Below are 24,513 nucleotides of genomic sequence, written 5' to 3'. Positions count from 1 at the left end.
AAGTTGGTTTTTTTAATAAAAAAAAAAAAAAGATCAGTGTTCTCGGTCACTTGCGACTAGGAATGCGTTTATATGTATACTTTTTTTTCTTTTTCCTTTTTTTTTTCTTTTTTAGTTTTGAATATATATATATATATATATATATATATATATATATATCATGTCTGAAAATAGCAACCAGCTATCGCACAGTGTACCCACCTCATGGCCTATTGTCAATGGTGCACTTTGGCAGCTGGGAATAATGACTCCCCTCTCCACTGAGCAAGACACACGGAAAGAACGGACTGCACACCGCTCTTCGAAATGCCAACAGGGGCAGCAGACAGGGCAGCCTGTAACATCCATTGACAATGCAGACCCCCGAGCAATGTTCCGCCAAAACAAGTGCAATGAATGGGAGAGAGAGACAGAGAGAGAGAGACAGACAGAGAGACGGGTGGAGTAGGGGCTGGGTGGGAGGGGGGGATTCGGGGGGTCGGGGGGGGGCGTGGGGGGGAGGCAGGTGGAGTGGGGGAGTAGATTCATAAACCCTTTACTTTATTTAGTTCGCACCGTGAACGGGACTGCAGAATCCCGATGTTTATAACCTGATTAGTTTCAAACCAAACAAAGTCAACTTTTTTTTTAAAGTCGACACTAAAAAAATAAAATAAAATATAAAAAAAAGTATGGCTTTCCCTGAATGAATCCATACTCAGTCCATACTTCTTCACCTGTCCGGGTTAAAAACCTATACTTTCTGGAAGAGGTCCATATCATCTTAAACATTTAAACCTATCTTAATCCGTACTTTAAATGTTGGGCCTACTACATCTATATGTGCATTAGTATCACACACGCACGCACACGCACTCACAGACATAAAAACACACACAGACACAGACACATGCACACGTACGCACACGCACTCACAGACCTACAAATTCACACACACACGCGCGCAAAAAAAAAAAAATTAATTAATTAATTAACAACAACAACAACAATAATGATAATAATATGATGAAATAATAATAAATAAATAAATAAATTAAAAAAAATAAAAAATAAAAACATTCTAGGTTGACGAAGTAACTAAACGCATCCATACAAAACTCTCTGTCTCTGTCTCTGTCTCTCTCTGTCTCTCTCTCTCTCTCTGTCCCTCCTAAGTACCAACATCAGTATTTTATGGGGAAACAGCAGATATAGAGATAGAGATCAAGAGAGACCACAGAGAGAGAGATACACACACACACACACAGAGACCCCCCTTCCAGGTGATAAAACCTGTGATCATGTTCACACAGTTCATCACCAACACGACAGGAATCCACGCGTTTCCCCAACACCGTATCTTCCAGCAGGAAGGAAGTCATGACACCTTCAAACGCCCACTCCTTGAATCCCATTGGTTGTCAGAATGTGTTCAGACGTTACGTCGCCCTCAGAAGTCGTCTTTTACTGTCATCGAATTAACTCAAGAACAGTTCTGTGATCTTCACTTCAGTGTGAGGGTGGGGGTGGGGGTGAGTGACTTGGTGTGTGTGTGGAGGGGGAGGCGTATGGGGCGGGGGTGGGGGGATAGGTGGGGAAAGGGGGTCGGGTGGGTGAGGGGGTGAAGAACGGTGTAGGAGGTAAAATGGTAACTGCTAGTTGTTGGGTTGTTTGTTTTTTTTGTTTGTTTTTTTTTGTGTTGTTGTTTTTCTTTCTTTTTAACTGAATTCTTGTTTAAGTCGCTGTCTGCAGTAAGTGTGTATTTGTTCCTCAGTGTGAATGTTCTTTTTTAACAGCTTGTACTTTTCTGCCTCTGCTAGCAATTCTCTCTCTCCCTCTCTCTCTCTCTCTCTCTCTCTCTCTCTCTCTCTCTCTCTCTCTCTCTATCTCCCTCCCTCTCTCTCTATCTATCTCTTCTCCCTCTCTCTCTCTATCTTTCTCTCTCCCCCTCTCTCTCTATCTATCTGTCTCCCCTCTCTCTCTCTCTATCTCCCCCTCTCTCTCTTCCCCTCTCTCTCTCTCTCTGTCCCTCTCTCCCTCTCTATCTCCCCCGCTCTCTCTCTCTCCCCCTCTCTCTCTCTATCTCCCTCTCTCTCTATCAATCTATCTCTCTCCCTCTCTCTCTCTCTCTATCTCCCTCCCTCTTTCTCTCTCTTGTTTCTCCCCCTCTCTCTGTCTCTGTGTGTATCTCTTTCCCTTTCTCTCCCTGTCTCCTGTTTTTCTGTCTCTCTGTCTCTTTCTCTGTCTCTCTCTCTTTGTCTCTCTCTCTCTCTCTCTGTCTGCCTCTGTCTCTGTCTCTCATTCCGCCAGTCTCTCCCTATCTTCTCCCCCCCCCCCCACCCCTCCTCTCCCTCTCTCGTCACATCTCTCTCTTCTTCGTCTTTCATTCATTCGTTTTCTATTTCTTTTATTCTTCCTTTCTTTCGACTTTTTGTCCTTATTATTATTGCTATTAGTATCATCATTATCATTATGATAACTACTACTATTATTATTATTATCATCATTATTGTTATTATTAATCATTTTCTTGTCATATTCCTCTTTCTCTCCGGCGTCTTCTTCACCTCCTTATCTTTCTTTATATTTTTTTCTTTTTTTTCTATCTCTAAAGAACTGTTTCTTTTTTGTTTCTTTTTTTTTTTTTTTTTTTATAACAGAAACACACATCTTTCTTCACAAGTCACATAATGCATACATTGGGTGGCTGTGTCAATTACACGGATGATGTTTAATACGTTTCACTTTTTCCAATAGGCTTTATCTATTGCTGTGCTGTGCTTTTTTGTGTGCGCTTGTGTGTGTGTGTGTGTGGGGGGGGGGGGGTAGTGTCAGTGTGTGTGTGAGAGAGAGAGAGAGGGGTTGTTGTTTTTTGTGTGTGTGTGTGTTCACGCGCGCGCGCGTGCGCTGTGGCATCTGTGTCAATGTGCCCTCGCTATTGTTTAAATAGGAGGCTGGGCAAACTTCTGTCTTGTTTGTTTGGTTTGCTTTTTTGTTTGGTTCGACAGATAATTTCTCATCACGTTATTACTGATTTATCGATTTAGTATTGAATTATTGAGAGGGTTCAAACCTTGTATACCACCAGGCCAAACCTCCCCCAGCGAGCTGAGCGAGCCGGGGAACATCACATGAGGAACTGTAGTTGTCAAGTAAGTACGACCTTCTACGTAATAATACCTAAATACACCCCTACCCCCTCTAAGAGGAGACAACCTGACTAAAATCCCCAATCCCACGGCTTTCATTACAGTATCAATGGGATGAATAATGTCTGTTGGGTTAACCAGTCACTCACTGTATACAGCCTGGCCTTAGGGCGACACCAGACTGACGGACTCCACAAAGGTGGACATCCATTGCCCTTCCTTGCAAAGAGGCTCTGTCAGAGTGACTGAATATTCTCCCTCACCACATAGAACATCCTTCTATGGCAACTAACAAAGCTGTCTCGCGTGCACCTCGGGGATCAGCTGCATTGCACGAGACATAAATGCAGATCCTCCAAACCCCAAAACAGGCGTGGCAAAAGAAGTGGAACAAGATCATACTCAGGTGGCAGAATGACAAAAGCAGGGCAGCTGTCAAAGAAATTCTTTAGAATCGATACTTGGAATTGATCAAACGCGAAAATGAAAATCTCAACAATTGAGAAATTAGCATATGATTTTGATATTTCATGTCTCCAAGAGACCAGGGCTAGTTTAGACAGACCAATAGATTCTGACAATTTCATAGTCTTTCAAAGGCATGAAGGAAGAGGGGTAGCAACCATACTAAACAATAATCTGAAAACAAAGTTTCTACCATAAATCTATAGAAACGGTGCAGGAACTTTTGTGAACTAGTAGGTATGCGTCATGTAAAACCTGGCGGAATTCACAAAAGCATTGTGCTCATCAATGGCTATGCTCACCCAGGAAGCTGCACAACAAAATCGGATTGGGTCTTTTCAGAGGAAATAGAAAATCAATTTGGAGACTCCATCATTATTTGTGGACACCTTGATGCGAGATCGAAGTTATGGGAAGAGGAACACCAACCCACATGGACTTGCCCTTGAAGGAATAATAGGGGAAATCCTTTTTATCCCATTAACAACCACAACCCCAACTCGAATGCACGCGCGCGCACGCACGCACACACACACACACACACACACACACACACACACACACACACACACACACACACACACACACACACACACACACATACATACATACATACACGCACACCTCCCACATAAAATGATTATGAAACACAATATCAAGACCACCACAGATCCGAGAGCTAGCGCACTCACCTCTGTTTATCTAATAGCCTACTCACAGAGAGAGAAAAGCAACATTAAAATATCGATAATAAGAACTAATGAAAGGCCATAACTTTGGGATGAGAATGGGGCGGGGGGTCGGTGGGGGGGGGGGGCGGGGGGTTCGGACATTAGGCCAAAATTACTCCCCTCCTCTTCTCTGAGTTAAGTATTGAGGAGACCAGGGAGGGGGTGTATACGGGCATCGGACCAGAATTACTGCTGCCCTCAGTCCTCTACTGTGAGCTCAGTATACATTGGGGTGGGCGTACTATTAACACACACACACACACACACACACACACACACACACACAAATGCACACACACACACACACACACACACACACACACACACACACACATACACACGCACGCACGCACACAAGTGTGCACATCCCTTCCGTTTCCAAACTTACCACAAATTCACCTGGACAGAAACGAATGTATGCTGCCAAAGTAACCAAACAAAACTGAACTTTGGTCTGCACACACACACACACACACACACACACACACACACACACACACACACACACACACACACACACACACACACACAGAGTGAGCGGTGGTCAAGGTATCCACACACACAGCACGGATCAGTGCTAAAAAAAAGAATACACACAGGCAGCACATCGCGGCGCTCAAGTTACCCACAAACGCAGCATGTAGCAGTGTCAGTGATACCCATATGTGCAGCATACAGCTGCGTTCAATATGCCACATACTCGCATCATAAAACGGTGCTCAAGATACCCACACTCGCAGCATGTAGCGGCGCTCAAGATACCCACACACGCAGCATATAGCGGTGTGAGTGATACCCACAACCGCAGCATATAGCGGTGCTCAAACTCACTCTCTCCCCTCTCCCCCCACCCCCACCCCATTCTCCATTCGAACACACATAACTCAGCCAGGACAGTAAGTGACTTTGGCTGATGTCTGTTTTTTTCTTCGACATTACATTTCAGTTCTTTAACTATTTGCTTACTTTTTTTTTCTTTTTCATTTCATTTCCAGATTTATTTACCTGTTTATTCTAATTTATCTATTCTTTTTTTTTTCTCCTTTAGGTCTGACTAAGCGCGTTGGGTTACGGTGCTGGTCAGGCATCTGCTTTAACAGATGCGGTGTAGCGTATATGGATATGTCCAAACGCTGTGACGCCTCCTTGAGTAACTGAGCTGAACTGAACTGGTTTTGGTTTTTTGCTCCGTGTTTTGGGGTTGTTGTTTTTTATCTCTCTCTCTCGAAAGATTACAGCGGACAGTGGCCTTCACGTCAGACTGAAGAGAAGTGCCGGCTCACAATGTTTGCCTTTTTGCCAGATGTTTTCTGTTCCTCAGTTATAAACACTGCCAGCTCAGTACAACCATGGGCAAAAATGTGATGATGTCATCCGTACAAAAAGTCACACTTCGTGTGTGTGTGTGTGTGTGTGTGTGAGTACTATTCGTTAGTGAATTATGGAATTCCTGCTCATTTTTGGCAAGGGGAAGTGGGGCTGCAAACATGGACGAGTAAGTGGGATGTTGTTCACGGTTGGTGGTGGATGATGGTTGTGGTGGTCGTGGCGGTTAGTGGTGGTTGTGGTGAGAAGTGATGGAAGTGGGTGTTAAGGCGGACTACTAACCTCAACACACACACACACACACACACACACACACACACACACACACACACACACACACACACACACACACACACACAGGGGTGAGTGTTAAGTCGGACTGCTAACCTCAACACACACACACACACACACACACACACACACACACACACACACACACACAGGGATGGGTGTTAAGTCGGACTGCTAACCTCAACACACACACACACACACACACACACACACACACACTAACCTCAACATCTCACTGACTTAACCCCCTGTCCGCTGAACCATGGCGAAATGAGGTCAATTTGGAATGAGTTTCGAAGTCCAGTCACCGCTGCTTGTGGTGTTCTCGTCATTGGTCCGGAGCAATTATCACTACCGCTAACAACTTTCCAAGCGCAAAACAAGTTGGATTCTTTCATACTACTGCAACGTCGCCGGTTGTTTTGTGTGTGTGTGTGTGTGTGTGTGTGTGTGTGTGTGGGAATGGAAACTTGATGTGAATACAGACAAAACAAAGGTGTTGATGCTTAACTCTCTCCATACGAACGGCGAAAGAGACGACGTTAACAGCGTTTCACCCCAATAACCACCATCAAAATATTACAAGCGGAAGGCTCTTACACTGAAGAGGTGAATGTTGACAAAGAATACTGACCACAATTCTGACGACGGAAGCTAAAGGTTGGGTCATTGAGACACCCACTGGACATCCGAGGGATCTGTGTAGAAGAGAAGAGAGGACTGGCCGTACTGAGTGAGTTAATACAAATAAAACTGTCAAAATCTATTAGTGTCAAAACATATTAGTGTCGTGGATTCGTTTAGATATTCAGGGATAACCATCAACCAATACGGAAAGTCGTTTTTTCAGTGTAAGAAAGCAGTGTATGAACAAGCACTGGGCAATATTTTCTTTATTGCAAATATATCTAGAAATCAAAATTTGCCCTTGGATGTATGTCTTGATTTGTATCAATCGATGGTTGTCCCAGTTTCATTATACGGTTGTGAAATATGAAAATGCTAATATTTTTGAGAAATTGCAGTTCAAATTCTTAAAACATTTGTTTCGACTTAAGAGAAATATAATGACTAACCTAATAAATGATGAAACTGGGATATACCCACTTTTAGTCCTAACTGAATGGAGACAGATTAGATTTTGAACGTCTCTCATGTCTAGTGATTCAGAAAAAAAATCTTTTAAAATGTACAGCATATGATATGATTTGTACACAAAAGGGGTGTATAGATCAGAATGGATTAGTAACATACATCAAATTTTAGTTGAAACGAGATTTGATTGTGTTTGGGAATCGCAAACATTTTCAAATAAAGATTATTTATGTCGCAATGTCATTACTCCTTTGAAGGATAATTTTGAAAAGAAAGGGACTGTATCATTACAACAAAGTACAAAATGTATGTTTTATAAGCACTATAGAAAGGAATTTTAGAGAGAGAGAAATATATTAGTCAATTGCCTACTACAAACATAATTTCGTTAATCAAATCTAAATGGAGGCCCATTAGCTCAGTTGGTTAGAGCGCCGTGCTGATAACGCGGAGGTCGTGGGTTCGACACCCCATGTGGGCCACACGACTTTTAAGCGCGTTGGGTTACGCTGCTGGTCAGGCATCTGCTTGGCAGATGTGGTGTAGCGTATATGGATTTGTCCGAACGCAGTGACGCCTCCTTGAGCTACTGAAACTGCAACTAAATGCAATAATCATTGTTTGCCTGTTAAAACAGGGCGGTTAAATTGAATTGCAAGAGAATGTCGTATTTGTACAAATCTTTTAAAAGTTACCTGAATGCTGTTGGTGATGAAATTCATTTCTTTTGGAGTGTCCAAACTTTTCTGATACTCGTAAAAATATTTTTTTAAAGTTACCCGATAAATATGTATCTCCAAAGCCTCTATTTTCATTTTATCAGTTATATTTTGCAAGTAAACGGGTTCTTCTTAGATTTGGTAAATTCACTAAGGATTGTAATGTTGCATAGGATATGATTGTGCAGAAGAAGGAATGTTGACCCCCATTTTACCTTAATTGGTTCAAACGCTATGATAATCATAGTTGTGTTCCTGATTGTGCGATTTTCTGAAACCCTCCATTCCCCAATAGGTTAACTGAATCTTGAAAAAAATAAGATTATGTGTGTGTGTGTGTGTGTGTGTGTGTCTGTGTGTCTGTGTGTCTGTGTGTGATTTGTTTTGTTTTAATTCTGTTATAAGCTTCGAGATCCAGGAGCCACCTTTGGCGAGGGCTCAATCAACGTTGAGCTATAAATCTACCCTCCAACTCCCCCTTCACCCACCCCTTCGACACACTCCCCCCCCCCCCCCCCCCCCCCCCCCCCCCCCCCCCCCCCCACACACACACACACATACACACACACACACACACACACACACACACACACACACACCGCCCTTCTCTCTCTCTCTCTCTCTCTCTCTCTCTCCTTACACTGGATGCACGTGCAACATTTCTTTGTGTCTTGCATTGTCTGCCTGTCCTGTCTGACCTACTGACATTTCTAAGGGCCGTGTGCAGAGCGCTGGCTCTTGTGACCCAGTGCTAATCGGCCCACAGTGCCGTGTGCAGCATGGCGGGCCGTCAGGTTAACCCTTTTGAGGCCAGGGTTGCATTTCATCACGAACAAGGTAGACAGCCGATGTGGCTGAAATGCGACCAGATTAGGGTCACTTATCTGTGAAACGAGCTCTTAACTCACTCAGTACGGCCGGTCCTCTCTTCTCCTCTACACAGACCCCTCGGATGTCCAGTGGGTGTCTCAATGACCCAAACTTTAGCTTTCGTCGTCAGAAATTGTGGTATTCTTTGTCAACATTCACCTCTTCAGTGTAAGAGCCTTCCGCTTGCAATATTTTGATGGTGGTAATTGGGGTGAAACGCTGTTAACGTCGTCTCTTTCGCCGTTCGTAGGACAGGCCACATTTCATACATATCACAGGGGGGTCCCCAGCCATTCTTCAGTGCCATCTGTGTTTCTGGCGTCAGGGAGTGCTGCACTCTGAACTAACTGGCGGTGAAAGGGTTAATCAAGAGACCGTCAGATAATTGAGGATTGTTTTTAGACACTGAATCTGAACACACCCTGTCTGACCCTCTGTCTGTCTGTCTGTCTGTCTCGGTAGGAGTGGTGCTGCCTTGTGCAAGGTGTAAGCCTGGTAGTGTTATCAGACAAACAAACAAATAAAAAATAAATAAATAAATAAATAAACAAAAAATAAACCCGCCATGTCGCGTGATGGGACGCTGTGCAGGGCAGTACCATGGAGGCAGTTTTAAGCTGCGTTTTCTCATGAAGGCGTCACTGCGTTCGGACAAGTCCATGTGCGCTGTGCAAACTGCTAGGTAGATGCCTGACAGCAGAATCACCCAATCCTTGAGTGCAAGCACACACACACACACACACACACACACACACACAGAGAGAGAGAGAGAGAGAGAGAGAGAGAGAGATGTATATATATATATATATATATATATATATATATATATATATATATATATATATACAGATAGTTCACACTCTCTTCGTGTCCTGGGCTCCGCTCCTTGCAGAAAGCACTGAGGTAAATACCAAGACCGGTAAAATAATGTAAAAAAAAATATCAACAACAGTAGGCTCTTCATGTCTTTAAAACTTGTATTCTAAAAAAAAAAAAATTTTTAACCAGCATTTTCCCGGAGAGCTGGTCTGAAGGTATTGTACTTCCTTTGCATAAAAAAGGGGATGTTAATAATCCCAACAATTACAGAGGCATTACGTTATGTGATATTAGTAGTAAGGTATACAGTGCAGTTATTAATCGTCGTTTACAAGAGTGGGTTGAAGAAAATGATATAACCGGGGAACATGAAGCTGGATTTAAAAGAAACTATTCTACAATTGATCATATGTTTTCAAACAGTTTTCTTTGGATAGAAAATTATATGTTGCATTTATAGATTTTGAGAAAGCATTCGACTCTATAAATAGACGAATTCTCTGGTCTATCCTTTTAAAAAACGAAATAAATGGTAAGTTATACACTGTATAAAGAGCATGTATAAAAATGTTATAGTTAAGATAAGAAGTGGAGCCAGATTAACTGACTCTATCAGGTTTACGTGTTGCATGAAACAAGGTGATGTATGAAGTCCTATCTTATTTTCACTTTTCATAAATGAACTAGCTATTGAATTTATTCAAAATGGAAAACATGGCGCTCTGTTTACAATCGATTACTTTGAGCTTTTTATTTTGTTACTAGCTGATGATGTAGCGCTCTTATCTGAAACAGTCGTTGGACTGCAAACACAGTTAAATAGTTTACAGCGGGCAGCTTTTTCTCTTGATTTGAAGGTTAATTTAAACAAAAGTAATATAGTTGTCTTTAGAAAGGGTGGGTTTTTATCTGCAAGAGAAAAATGGACTTACAACAATGCAGAAATGCCAGTGGTAAATGCATATAAATATTTAGGTATTTTGTTTTCCACCAAACTTAGTTTTACCTCAGCATGTGTTGACCTGACAGGAAAAGCAAAGAATGCTGCGTTATGCATAATGCGAAAACTACGTACTTTGAGTAATAATAGTTTGTCTGTATTTCTGAAATTGTTTGATTCTCAGGTCCAGCCTATTGCACAGTATGGGACTGAACTTTGGGGCCTTGATGATGCTGCACGTCACTGTGAGAAGGTTCATTTGTTTGCATTGAAGAAAATGTTAGGGGTTGATTTAAAAACACCAAATGACTTTGTTTACGGAGAAACTAATAGATACCCGATTTATATTAACTCTGTATTGATTTGTATTCGTTACTGGATTAAATTAATAAGAATGAATTGTAACAGGTTACCACGGAAAGCTTATACAATGTTAATTGATTTGGATGCAAAAGTTAAAAGAAATTGGGTTTCAAAAGTTCGTTGTAAGTTGTATCAGTTTGGTTTCGGTTTTGTATGGGAAAACCAAGGTGTGCAAGATGTCAAAATATTTTTGTGTGACCTTAAAGATAGACTGATAGCGTGCAGATGGCAAGAGTGGAATTTTCATGTGAGTAATAGTGATAGGTTTTGCGTATATAGGACATTTTGTACTGGTCATGATGTTAAGATTTACCTGCATATGAACTTAGACAGACATTTGAAATTTATTATGACAAGATTTCGTTTTGGTATTTCAGAAATTTCTCAGCATTATTATCGTTACAGGAAACATTCTGCACTTGATTCAATGTGTCCGTTGTGCAAAAGTGGAAATGAAAATGAGCTGCATTTTGTTTTATGTTGTCCTGCTTTAACCAGTTTGAGAGTACGATATATCCCACCTGCTTTTTATAGATATTCCAATCAATTTCGTTTATGTCTACTTTTAGCATCTGAAAAAGAAAGTCATAAGGAATGTGTCAATATACTTGTACAAAGCATTGCATTTCAGATCTGTTGCAACTTCATGATTTTCTTCAGTGACTGTGCTTGTTTATGTATTGTACCCCTTCATGAGGGGCAATGGCCTTTATATGAATAAAACATCCGCATCCGTATCTCTCACTCTCTCTCTCCTCTTTCCCTCCCTCTCTCTCACACACACACTCTCTCTCTCTCGCTCTCCTCTCTGTCTGTCTCTCTCTCTCTGACTATTGTATGTCATTAGTAGTACAGCTTAGGGTGTATTCGTGTGTTTCGTTTGTGCTACTCGTATTTACAATAGTATTGCGACTACTATCCATTCACGATTGTGTAATACCACCTTCAGAAAGGGGCTATGGCCTCATCTGAAAAAAAAATATATTCGCATTCGCATTCGCATTAGCATTCGCATTCTCTCTCTCTCTCTCTCTCTCTCTCTCTCTCTCTCTCTCTGGTTCTAGTTTTTAACCCTGGGTGACAGTCCGCGAGCTCTGGTGACTGTCATTCACCCGTTAACGACACAAGAATGTGTTTCTTAACTGTTGTGACAATTAAAAGCTCACCTGCTGAGGTCATTGACGTCACCAGAAGAGCTCCCTTGTCAATCGATTAATTCCATTTTGACCATATTCTTTTCAAAATGTGTGTGTCAGTGTGTGTGTGTGTGTGTGTGTGTGTGTGTGTGTGTGTGTGTGTGTGTGTGTGTGTGTGTAAGTGACATATCGGGTGTACATTCTCCTTTTGAATAGATAGCAAGAGCAACACACATCCTAATCTTTCATGAATAAAGCCACCCATCACCCCACCCACCCACACACAAAAAAACCACACACACACACGCGCGCGCGTGCGCACGCTCGCATTTGTGTGTACTATGTTTATGTGCGTAAGTGTGTACGCGAGTTTGCACGAATGTGTGTAATGGGTTGGTATGCGTATAACAGAGAGAGAAAGAGAGTGTGTGTGTGTGTGCACGCACGTGTGTGCCTCTGTTTGTGAGTGTGTCAGTGCGCGGGCGCACGCGCATACTTGTGCGATTATTTGAACTCTGCATCGCTAACAGAACATTTAATTCATTCGGCACATCTCAGAAACTATCTTAGACATACTGTCGAGGGATTAAAGGCACGGAGAGGGCGGGGGCGCGGGTGGGGGGGAGGGGGGTAATGTGTAGGGGGAGGGTGGTGAGGAGGGGGAATAGAAGAAATAAAAGAGAACAAACTGACACGTTCTGAAAACCCCACTATCCCTCCCTCTGTCATGAAAATCACACTATCCCATCCCTCTGTCATGAAAATCCCACTCTCCCTCCCTCTGTCATGAAAATCCCACTATCCCTCCCTCTGTCATGAAAACCCCACTATCCCTCCCTCCGTCATGAAAACCCCACTATCCCTCCCTCCGTCATGAAAACCCCACTATCCCTCCCTCTGTCATGAAAACCCCACTATCCCTCCCTCCGTCATGAAAACCCCACTATCCCTCCCTCAGTCATGAAGTGGAGTGATGGCCCAGAGGTAACGCGTCCGCATAGGAAACGAGAGAATCTGAGCGCGCTGGTTCGAATCACTACTCAGCCGTCGATATTTTCTCCCCCTCCACTAGACCTTGAGTGGTGGTCTGGATGCTAGTCATTCGGATGAGACGATAAACCGAGGTCCCGTGTGCAGCATGCACTTAGCGCACGTAAAAGAACCCACGGCATCAAAAGGGTTGTTCCTGGCAAAATTTTGTAGAAAAATCTACTTCAATAGGAAAAACAAATAAAACTGCACGCAGGAAAAAATACACACAAAAAAAGGGTGGCGCTGTAGTGTAGCGACGCGCTCTCCCTGGGGAGAGCAGCCCAAATTTCATACAGAGAAATCTGTGATAAAAAGAATTACAAAATACAAATACAAAATACAAAAAATGAAAACTCCACTATCCCTCCCTCAGTCATGAAAACCCCACTATCCCTCCCTCAGTCATGAAAATCCCACTATCCCTCCCTCTGTCATGAAAATCCCACTGTCCCTCCCTCTGTCATGAAAATCCCACTATCCCTCCCTCAGTCATGAAAATCCTACTGTCCCTCCCTCTGTCATGAAAATCTCACTATCCCCTCCCTCTGTCATGAAAATCCCACTGTCCCTCCCTCAGTCATGAAAACCCCACTATCCCTCCCTCTGTCATGAAAATCCCACTATCCCTCCCTCAGTCATGAAAATCCCACTGTCCCTCCCTCTGTCATGAAAATCCCACTGTCCCTCCCTCTGTCATGAAAATCCCACTGTCCCTCCCTCAGTCATGAAAATCACACTGTCCCTCCCTCAGTCATGAAAACCCCACTATCCCTCCCTCAGTCATGAAAACCCCACTATCCCTCCCTCCGTCATGAAAATCACACTATCCCCTCTCTCTGTCATGAAACTCCCACTATCCCTCCCTCTTTCATGAAAATCCCACTGTCCCTCCCTCTGTCATGAAAACCCCACTATCCCTCCCTCTGTCATGAAAATCCCACTGTCCCTCCCTCCGTCATGAAAATCCCACTATCCCCTCCCTCTGTCATGAAAATCCCACTATCCCCTCCCTCTGTCATGAAAATCCCACTGTCCCTCCCTCTGTCATGAAAATCCCACTATCCCCTCCCTCTGTCATGAAAATCCCACTGTCCCTCCCTCTGTCATGAAAATCCCACTATCCCCTCCCTCTGTCATGAAAATCACACTGTCCCTCCCTCTGTCATGAAAATCACACTATCCCTCCCTCTGTCATGAAAACCCCACTGTCCCCTCCCTCTGTCATGAAAACCCCACTATCCCTCCCTCTGTCATGAAAACCCCACTATCCCTCCCTCTGTCATGAAAATCCCACTGTCCCCTCCCTCTGTAAGTCTCTCAGACCAGGAGCTCCTCTTCGTCTGTGACATGAGTGACTGTCTGACACTTTTTTTTGGCAAGGACCGGGTCACACACACACACACACACACACACACACTGTTGTCACAGCTATATACATGGGACCTTCACTTTCCTTTTCCCCTCACCCTTCCACCCCCACACCCCCAACTCCCACCCCTGCCCCTCAAGTACCTTCCTGACAGGTTGGTGTGTGTACCGTGGCCCCGACACTCAACTCAACGTGGTGACACACCTGAAGAAACGATAAGATTATAACCACCCGGTGGGTGGGAGGGTGTGGTGGGAGGGGGGGGGGGCGGGGAGAAGGGAGAGGGTCATTTGTTTGCGCGTTAAAGCAAGCAACTCACGGATCAGAACTGTACGGCGGTGTATTTGGGAGAGATTGACAGAAAGTGACGTGTGGTGTGTTTTTTTTCGTGCGTGTGTGTTGGTGCGTCAAAAGATATATTATTATTGTATTGCCATTTCGTTCAAGGAAAACTGGGTGCAGGTTCGTTTAAAGACGTCAGACGGATACAAAATCCAGTTTCGGTTTGTATGTTTGTTTGTTTGTTTGTGTTGAGTTATTTTTCCGTTGCTTTTTTTTGTTTCCCATCAGTGACAGCTTCTTATGGTTTGGGCTTTCAGGCTGCTTTGTTTTATTCTCTTGGATTGAACGAACGGCTTGTCACAGCCCTGACTGACTCGGTGTCAGTTCCTAATCAGTTGCGATCAATGAAAAGCGTGTCAACAAACTGTTCCATTTTCCGCTCGGTTCGTCTCGACCCTGCCCTTTGTTAGTCACTGAAACTGACAGCCCCTGACTATTCTGGTGTTTTGAAAAAAAAAAGATAATTAAGCTGTGAGTTTCTTTTTTTTTTTCTTTTATATATATTTATATATATGAAACTGACCTAAAGGAAGAGTTGATAACCAAGCTGTCAGCTATGTGTGTTGTGGAGTTGCATCGATTAATAGTGTGAATGTGGTGACACATAGCGAGATACACATCGAACGGATGCAGTTTGCGCCTGTTAGTTGACTGACTGGCAGACTACCGGAGTGATTGATTAACTGATTGATCGACTCAGTGACTGATTAAATCAGGAAACTGTACAAGTGTTTTAATATAATGCACTAGCTTCGCCGCGCGAAGGATACACAAGTTTCCAAAGTTCACGTTTGCGAAGTTGTGTTTGCCGTGTGCCTGAGTTGAAGACAAAAGCGTCAACATACTTCTCTCTGGTCGCTAAAGAAGGTTGGGGGTGGGAAGGCTGTTGTCAAAAGAGGTCTATGAAATTCGGCCAGGAGGGAATCGGCCAAGAGGTTGTGAGATTCGGCCTGAAGGGAATCGGCCAAGAGGTTATGAAATTCGGCCAGGAGGGAATCTGACAAGAGGTTGTGGGATTCGGCCTGAAGGGAATCTGACAAGAGGTTGTGAGATTCGGCCTGAAGGGAATCTGACAAGAGGTTGTGAGATTCGGCCTGAAGGACAGAAGAAGAGAATCTGACAAGAGGCGTAAGTGTGTCGGAACAGAGACACCATGAAGGAGATCAAAGACACCGTCGTGGTTAGTACGTCCTCTGTCCCTCTGTCTGTCTGTCTGTCTGTCTTTTTCTGCCTTTCTCTGTCTCTGTCTGTATGCATGCCTGACTGACTGACTCTCTCTCTCTCTCTCTCTCTTTCTCTCTCTCTCTCTCTCTCTCTGTCTCTCTCACTCTCCCTCTCTATCTGTCCGTCTATCTCTCTCTTTCTCTCTCTCTCTTTCTCTCTCCCTCTCTCTCTCTCTGTCTTTCTCTCCCTCTCTATCTCTGTCTGTCTGTCTCTGTCTGTATGTCTCTCTATCTCTCCCTCTCTCTCTCTCCCTCTCTATCTCTCTCTCTGTCTCTGTCTGTCTGTCTGTCTGTCTCTCTCTCTCTCTGTCGATCTCTTTCAGCAATTCTCTCTTTCCGCCTAACACAATTTCCACCTGACACTATTTGTGCGTGTGTACACATGGACTGGTAATGACGAAACACGCTGTATAAGCCGATTAGGTATTGTGATATCCCTATGGCAGAGCTAACACTTTATGTCAACCATAATAATGAGTAAGCTTGAACTGACAACGCTGAGAGAGAGAGAGAGAGAGAGAGAGAGAGAGAGATGGGGGGTGGGGGTTGAGAGTAGAGGGCTTAGAAAGAGCAAGCGAGAGAGACAGACAGACAGACAGAGAGACAGAGGGAGACAGAGAAAGATATAGAGTGGGGCGAGCATGGGTGGGAGTAGGAGCTGGCTTAAAGGATGAATGTTTTTAAGGCATTACTTCGTCTTCCATCTGTCCCTGTGACAATAACAATATCAAAAACAACAATAATAATGATATAACAACAACAACAACAACATTGATGGAGTCTCCCGTCGGACCGACGGATGAGTAGGCAGGCAGGCTTATCTGTCGGTGTGTGTCCTCAACAACGCTACTACTGCTACTACTATCACTACGTAGCGTTATCATAATTGGAATAAAGTAATAAAGGAGACAGAAACAGACAGACAGACAGACAGACAAAGAGATGATGATGATGGATACTTATATGGACATGGATACTTATATAGCGCCTATCCTCAGTCGGAGACCAAGCTCTAAGGGCTTTACAAACACAGAGTCATTTACACAACAGGCTGCCTACCTGGGTAGAGCCGACTGACGGCTGCCATTGGGCGCTCATCATTCGGTTCCTGTGTCATTCGATCAGATTTTAGGCACGCACTGCCACACACACACACTGACAGACATTAACATTTGTACGTGTCACTCCGGTTATGTATTTATGCAGCAGCATGCGGGAACTCAACAACCGTTTACTCGGGGGTATATGCTAGTAGGTTCTTAATTCGAAAAACCCAACCGAAGGGTTCAGCACAGCAGACGCGTAAAATAATGCGACTGGGATGATCGGAACTTCCACGACATTTTAATCCCATCAGGTCGAGTTACCAAACAAGCCTTTACAACACAGGCAATTAATCCAACGCTTTCCACCTGAAGCATTGCGCGCATGAGAGGAGATCGTTCAGGGAGATGATAACTTAATGTTGGATGGAAGGCCACACCACACTAACAAACATGCTAACGAAGAAGACATTAACTTTATTATACCTTTTATTTTAGAGGCAATGCTAGGACCATGTCGTTTTTTCGGGGTGGCCCTCAGCAAAGAATTTAATTCCGAACCAAACAATTCAAATACAATATTAATGCGTAATTGATCCGACGAAAAACGAAGTAGTTAAGCACTAGCAGACGTAAATAAACATGGGAAGGAAACATCACGCTTCACCATCAGTGATACCTTACAATACAAATCTTACCTGTACAAAGTTTGTATAGTTTATACAACTCGCTTTAACAAAAAAAAAAAAAAAGAAAGAGAAATTAACAGATCGAACGGTGAGGTGAAAAAATTTGGTGCTAGTCTATACACCTATACGTGGTCCTTAACGAGTAGAATTAATAACAATTATTAATACTTTTTTAGAAAGTGGAATAAAAACAGGTTTCTTTTTCTGCCTAGGAACGAATTAAACAAATATCTGAAGTAAATCAAAAGGCATATAATATAATAATCTTAAGAGGCAATAAAGAAAATAACTATTAAGGTAAAAAATCCCGCAAAATGAACAGAAATTAGACGTATATACTATAACTACTAGATAGAGACAATTATTAACACACAACCACACCCCGAATGTAGTCACACCACCATCACAATTTCTCTTTATGTACAACTCACTAAATACATTAACAAATGAAAACTGATATTTTGAGGAATAATAACTGTAAGCAAAATATATATACTTCTAATGATTAGGAAAAAAGGACTTCATTTTAAAGTCAAGACTGGGAAATTTTTTCCGTTACACGTGATTCATTCAAGGTAAACTCCATGTTTACAACTTTAACGTGAATTATCTGAATTGTGGAATTTTAAATAGCAATTTGAGGATAAGTTGGATATTCAGCAACCCTACTGAATCGAGTTGTAACGGAAAGTACCTGCCTACGTAATACATTCCTTTAGAAGCAATCATTCATACATGTTTACATCTTGTATTTTTCTTGAATTTAGTTTTGAAAAGGTTTCAACAACTTGAAAAGGTCCGTTGCGTTTCTGAAAAAAATGAGCACGCCTTTCGAGTTAAGAATCACTGTAGCAATTGATTTTGCCATGACTTCAGGCTCACCAACAGATCTGTAAATCCACTCGCTATTATTTTGTATTCTCCGAAAAACACCCACTTGGACCTGATACATAGTGGAAGCCTGATACAACTGAGTTAAACTCACGCTTTAGATTTGATTATTTTCAAAATGGTATGTTTCAGATGAGAAAGATTCAGTTTAAAGCAAATTAATTCCCCTAGCATTAATTACAGAGTAATTTCCCTTTTTTACTATCTGCACCAAAACGTTTGCAAAATAAATAAAACTTCCATGCTTAGCAAAAGAAGTTCCTGTTTGAACAAAAAATGATAATAATGACTGCTCTTGTTGTTGTGTCGAATATCAGATCAAAGTGCCAAGTTTAGATAATACAAAAAATATAAATATAACAGTAAATGTAGTTTGCATATAATTAGGCTTCTTTTTTTTTCTTTTTCTTTTTTTTTTGGTGCCCATCCCAGGGGTGCAATATTGTTTTAAACAAGATGACTGGAAAGAACTGAATTTTTCCTATTTTTATGCCTAATTTGGTGTCAACTGACAAAGTATTTGCAGAGAAAATGTCAGTGTTAAAGTTTACCACGGACACACACACACACACACACACACACACACACAGACAACCGAACACCGGGTTAAAACATAGACTCACTTTGTTTACACAAGTGAGTCAAAAATGAAAGAAGAGAGAGAAAGAGAACAGAATAATAACATAGTAAAAACTACTAAAAAGAGACAAATGCAAATACTAAAACACACACACACACACACACACACACACACACACGAAAACACTGGCATATGCATAAATATATAATCATCCCTTATGATTATATTGGAAAAAAATGGTGCTTGGTATTTCATTTTAACATTTCCCGTTTAAGAAGAAAATCATTGTCATTAAGGCTGATTTACATCTTTTAATCTTTTTTTTTTTTCTTTTTTTCAAACAAATGTTTTTGAAAGAGTTTCTGAAGTTACCACTGCTAGTTATCTGTTAAAAAAAACATAAAGCACATTATTCCAGTATGAACCACCACTGTATAAAAGGTTTGACTTAAAGAAATCAATTCTAGCAAGAGGTATTGTAAGTTTATGAAAGTGTCTGTTGCTGTTTATTGGAAAGCTATCTACAATACCAGGAGGAGCTGCTCCAGTAACAACTTTGTGCAACAACAGAACCTTGTTGATGTCTGGTCTTGGAGCGGAAGAATGTTCAATGATTTATAACCATCAGTGATTTGTTTAGGTGGTTTTTAATTAAATAACTAATTCAAGAGCACGTTTATACAATATGTTTAAAGGTTTGGGATTGTTTTCACTGCCTGAATCCTATACTGTTGAGACATAATATACAACTGATCGGATATGTGCTTGAAAATACGTTCTATGAGCGTGGATATTAGTGCAATGTTTAATTTTAGATAGTTGAAACACACACACACACACACACACACACACACACACACACACACACACACACACACCTTGTAAATATATTTCTGTATTCATGTTCTCAATCCAGTAACAACAGAACCTTGTTGTTGTCTGGTCTTGGAGCGGAAGAATGTTTAATGATTTATAACCATCAGTGATTTGTTTAGGTGGTTTTTAATTAAATAACTAATTCAAGAGCACGTTTATACAATCTGTTTAAAGGTTTGCGATTGTTTGCACTGCCTGAATCCTATACTGTTGAGGCATAATATACAACTTATTGGATATGTGCTTGAAAATACGTTCTATGAGCGTGGATATTAGTGCAATGTTTAATTTTAGATAGTTGAAACACACACACACACACACACACACACACACACACACACACACACACACACACTTGTAAATATATTTCTGTATTCATGTTCTCAGTCTTTTATTTTTGTTTTTCCCGTCTGATATCCCCGAAGGTGAAAAACAGCCAGCCGTTCAGCAAGTGACCAGCACCAAGTACACTTTAGCTGTAAACTCTGTCACCCTCGATGCAGATGATTATCGATTTGTTGCCAAAATATTGATCTGGTGATTGGTGTTGGGGAGGGTGTATGAGCAGAGAGACAGAACAACGCCGCGAGATAAAAGTCGGGTTCACGATATTGACACATCTGACAGGTAAGTGACAGGTGAAAGTGACATGGAGGTGGTGGGTTGACAACTAACTGCGCACAGTAGACCTTCGGAGGGTGGCGAAGAGGGGGCGGGGGTCGTGGGGGACAAGGGGGAACCCGGGGGGCAGGAGAATGGTTAAGACGCTCATCTGTCAACACAGTATCCGTCAGGGTCTGGGTTCGAATCCCGCTCTTCGCCCTTTCTCCTTCGAAAATCAAACTGAGCGTCTAGTCATTCAGATGAGACGATAAACCTAGGTCCCGTGTGCAGCACGCACTTGGCGCACTGAAAAAGAACCCATGGCAGCATAAGTGTTGTCCTCTGGCAAAATTCTGTAGAAGAAATCCACTCTGGTGGGTACACAAATATATCATGCATGCACTCAAGGCCAAGCTAGACGCGAAAGTTATGCTGCTGGTTGGGCATCTGCCTGGCAGTTGTCATGCAGCGCATATGGAGTTGTCCGAACGCAGTGACCCCAACCCGAGGAACGGAAACTGAAAAGTGAGTGCAGGGGTCAAGGCAGAGAGCAGTATGTTCATACTGTAATTGGTATGCAAAGTTATGCAGGCAGGCAGGCAGACAGACAAACAGGCAGGCAGGTAGGCAGACAGACAGACAGGCAGGCAGGCAGGTAGGCAGACAGACAAACAGGTAGGTAGACAGCCTGACAGACAGACAGACTGACTGACAGGTATACAGGCAGGCACACACACACACACACACACACACACACACACACACACACGCACGCACGCACGCACGCACGCACGCACGCACATACACACACACAGGCAGACAGACAGACAGGTAGGCAGACTCACACACAGACAGGCAGACAGACAGACAGACAAACAGGCAGACAGGTAGACAGACAAAAAGATAGGCAAGCAGACATATAAAAAAAAAATAGGCAGACAGACAGGCAGGTAGGCAGACAGATAGACAGACCGGCAGGCAGGCAGACAGACAAACAGGTAGGCAGACAGACAGGTAGGCAGACAGACAGACCAGCAAACAGACAGACAGACAGGCAAGCAGGTAGACAGACAGGTAGGCCGACAGACAAACAGGCAGACAGGCAAACAGGTAGGCAGACACAGACAGACAGACCGGTAGACAAACAGATAGGCACACAGACAGACAGGGAGGTAGGCAGACAGACAGACAAAGAAGTAGGCAGACACACCGACAGGCAGACAGGCAAACAGGTAGGCAGACAGACAGACAAACAGATAGGCACACAGACAGACAGGGAGGTAGGCAGACAGACAGACAAAGAAGTAGGCAGACACACCGACAGGCAGACAGACAAACAGGTAGGCAGACAGACAGACAGACAAGCAGACAGAATCAGAATGGAAACAGCCGTGGCGCCCAGTCTCCCCCGACCTTGTCCAAACGTAAACCCCACAGGTTGTGTGCATTGCCAATGTGCGTCACTGCCCTTACGGCTCTAGTGAGCGTTAGCTGTACACCTGTGTGGAGCGGAAGCGAAATATTAACACACACGCGCGCGCGCGCACACACACACACACACACACACACACACACACACACACACAGAAAGAGCACGCGCGTTGGTACTTTTTCCCGACTAGTTTCGCCATGACATGGAAAGAAGCAGGTGAATGGGTTGGGGGAAAGAAGAAGAAGAAGAGGAAGTTGAACAACAACACATTAATAACAAATGAGAGAGAGACAGAGGCACAGAGAGACAGATGGAGAGACAGACAGACAGGCAGGCAGATATCAGAACTCAGAACTCGTTTTTATTCAAAGATTAAGATTTCAAGCCTGGCCTGTTCCTCCATTGTGTCCTTGCTAGTCTACATCCCTGACCAGAACGAATGACACTTCTTTTTTTCTTCTTTTTTTTCTGCCCCATCATCTGCACCGTTTCAGTGGCATTACTTCCACGCCGCTCATTTAGATTCCCCCATACACGGCCACACCCGGGTTCGTCCGTCGCTGTTCCAGTCCACAGGGAACCATCGACGTTAGCTCGCCAGGAGGCCACACACCAGAGGAGACCCTGCACTGCTGCTGAGTCACTTCGGTGGTGTTCAGTGGTGCCTGTTCTGTTTTAACGTACTTAGGACACCACCTACTAAGCCCCCTACTAACGACAATAATGGCTTAGTCGCGGAGCCAGACTGAGTGAGCGTCCCTCCCAGAGTGGAGACCGCCACCACGTCCCTCAAACAACACTTTAATTGGTCACACACGGTGGTTCCACTCAGTGTGTACATGGGCCGATAACGATACATACATACACACAGACGGGTAGACTGGCATACCGATACACATAATATTTTCATCCACTAATGTTTACATGCAATATTCATCATGGTATGGATTGGTGGATGGTGGGTGAACGCAGGTAGGTAGGTAGGTAGATATGTAGGTAGGTAGGACGTGGGTAGGTATAAGAAGCTGAAATGATATAGCATATAGTTAGGATCTCAAATGATACGATATACAGTTAACACTATAAAATGATGTTCAAGTTGCTGTGCTCATGTTTGTCGTTTTTTCTTTCTATTTGATGTGGGGTGGGTTTTTTTTTGTTTTTGTTTTTGTTTTTGTTTGTTTGTTTGTTTTGTTTTGTTGTTGTTTTTTTGTTGTTGTTGTTTTTATGTTTGTTTGTTGTTGTTTTATGTTTGTTTGTTTCTTTGTTTGTTTGTTGTTTTTGTTTGTTTGTTTTGTTGTTTTTTTTTGTTTTTTTTAGAAAATGAAATAAAAAGGCTCATGCAAAAACCAAAACCAAAACTCAAATAACACTCCGTGGCGTCATTCTGGAGAATGGAGTCTCCCGTCGGACCGACGGATGAGTAGGCAGGCAGGCTTATCTGTCGGTATGTGTCCTCATATGGGAGAAGAGGCTGATTCTGGATGCGCAGCACTTCCCACAGGTGTTGCAAGGGAAAACGTCTCCAGAAGTTGAGCCCTGCTTCCCGGCTTCGCTCACGCTCCTCCTTAATGGCCAGCGTTCTCTTGTTTTGTGGAGAAGGACTGAAATAACTCCGGTGGCCAGGAGGTAGCCTGGGAAGACTCCTGGAAGACTAGCATTGAAATGACTGCACACCCACAAACTTAAAACTTCACCAACTTACTTAGAAAGCGCAAACTACAATATTACCAGTCTTCTTCTCCTTCTTCGTTCGTGGGCTGCAACTCCCACGTTCACTCGTATGTACACGAGTGGGCTTTTACGTGTATGACCATTTTTACCCCCGCCATGTAGGCAGCCATACTTCGATTTCGGGGGTGTGCATGGTGGGTATATTCTTGTTTCCATAACCCATCGAACGCTGACATGGATTACATGATCTTTAACGTGCTTATTTTATCTTCTGCTTGCGTATACACACGAAGGGGGTTCAGGCACAAGCAGTTCTGCACATATGTTGACCTGGGAGATTGGAAAAAGTCTCCACCGTTTACCCACCAAGCGCCGTTACCGAGATTCGAATCCGGGACCCTCAGATTGAAAGTCCAATGCTTTAACCACTCGGCTATTGCGCCCGTCATATTACCAGTAAAAGGGTAAAAATTAAACAAATAAATAAATAAATAAAGCAGGGGCTGCTGTAATTTTGGGGTTGCCACCAACACACTTTATTCCCAGTCCCAAAAGCGCTTCATGATGAGTCAGCGTGGGCTGGTATCTTTTCGACATCTCCGACAGTCATTGAGGATACAATGCCAGACTACTCAGTATCTCCACACGAACATGAGGTTTTTGTCGGAGTGTATCTAGGGTCAGCCCAAAATGATTCCATGGAGAAGCAAACTGGGGCACTATTGCTGGCCTCGAAATAACTCCCCGTTTGAGCCTCAGTTTTTAAGCGGAGTGCGCGCCCGCACACACATGTACACACACGCGCGCGCGCACAACTTGATCACACACTCACACACACACACACACACACACACACACACACACACACACACACAC

At 43.2% G+C, this 24,513-nt stretch overlaps 1 protein-coding gene and 1 non-coding gene across 2 annotated transcripts in view; both read left to right on the top strand.

Annotated features, from left to right (window-relative positions):
• Positions 1-7,443: 7,443 nt before the first annotated feature.
• On the top strand, positions 7,444-7,518 carry Trnai-gau (transfer RNA isoleucine (anticodon GAU)). Its single transcript has one exon. It is a non-coding gene; the product is annotated as a tRNA-Ile (tRNA).
• An 8,165-nt stretch (positions 7,519-15,683) lies between these two features.
• Positions 15,684-24,513, top strand: part of LOC143297918 (uncharacterized) — a 20,469-nt gene continuing 11,639 nt past the window's right edge. The window contains exon 1 of the mRNA XM_076610491.1: positions 15,684-15,806. Coding sequence (XP_076466606.1) covers positions 15,780-15,806 — 27 coding nt within the window. The 5' untranslated portion in view covers positions 15,684-15,779. The remainder of the gene's footprint in view (positions 15,807-24,513) is intronic.

The sequence above is a fragment of the Babylonia areolata genome, chromosome 23 (assembly GCF_041734735.1).
Source record: "Babylonia areolata isolate BAREFJ2019XMU chromosome 23, ASM4173473v1, whole genome shotgun sequence".
Taxonomy (NCBI): Eukaryota; Metazoa; Mollusca; class Gastropoda; order Neogastropoda; family Buccinidae; genus Babylonia; species Babylonia areolata.
Note: the sequence above shows the minus strand (reverse complement) of the source record. Positions and strands in the feature narration are given on the sequence as shown.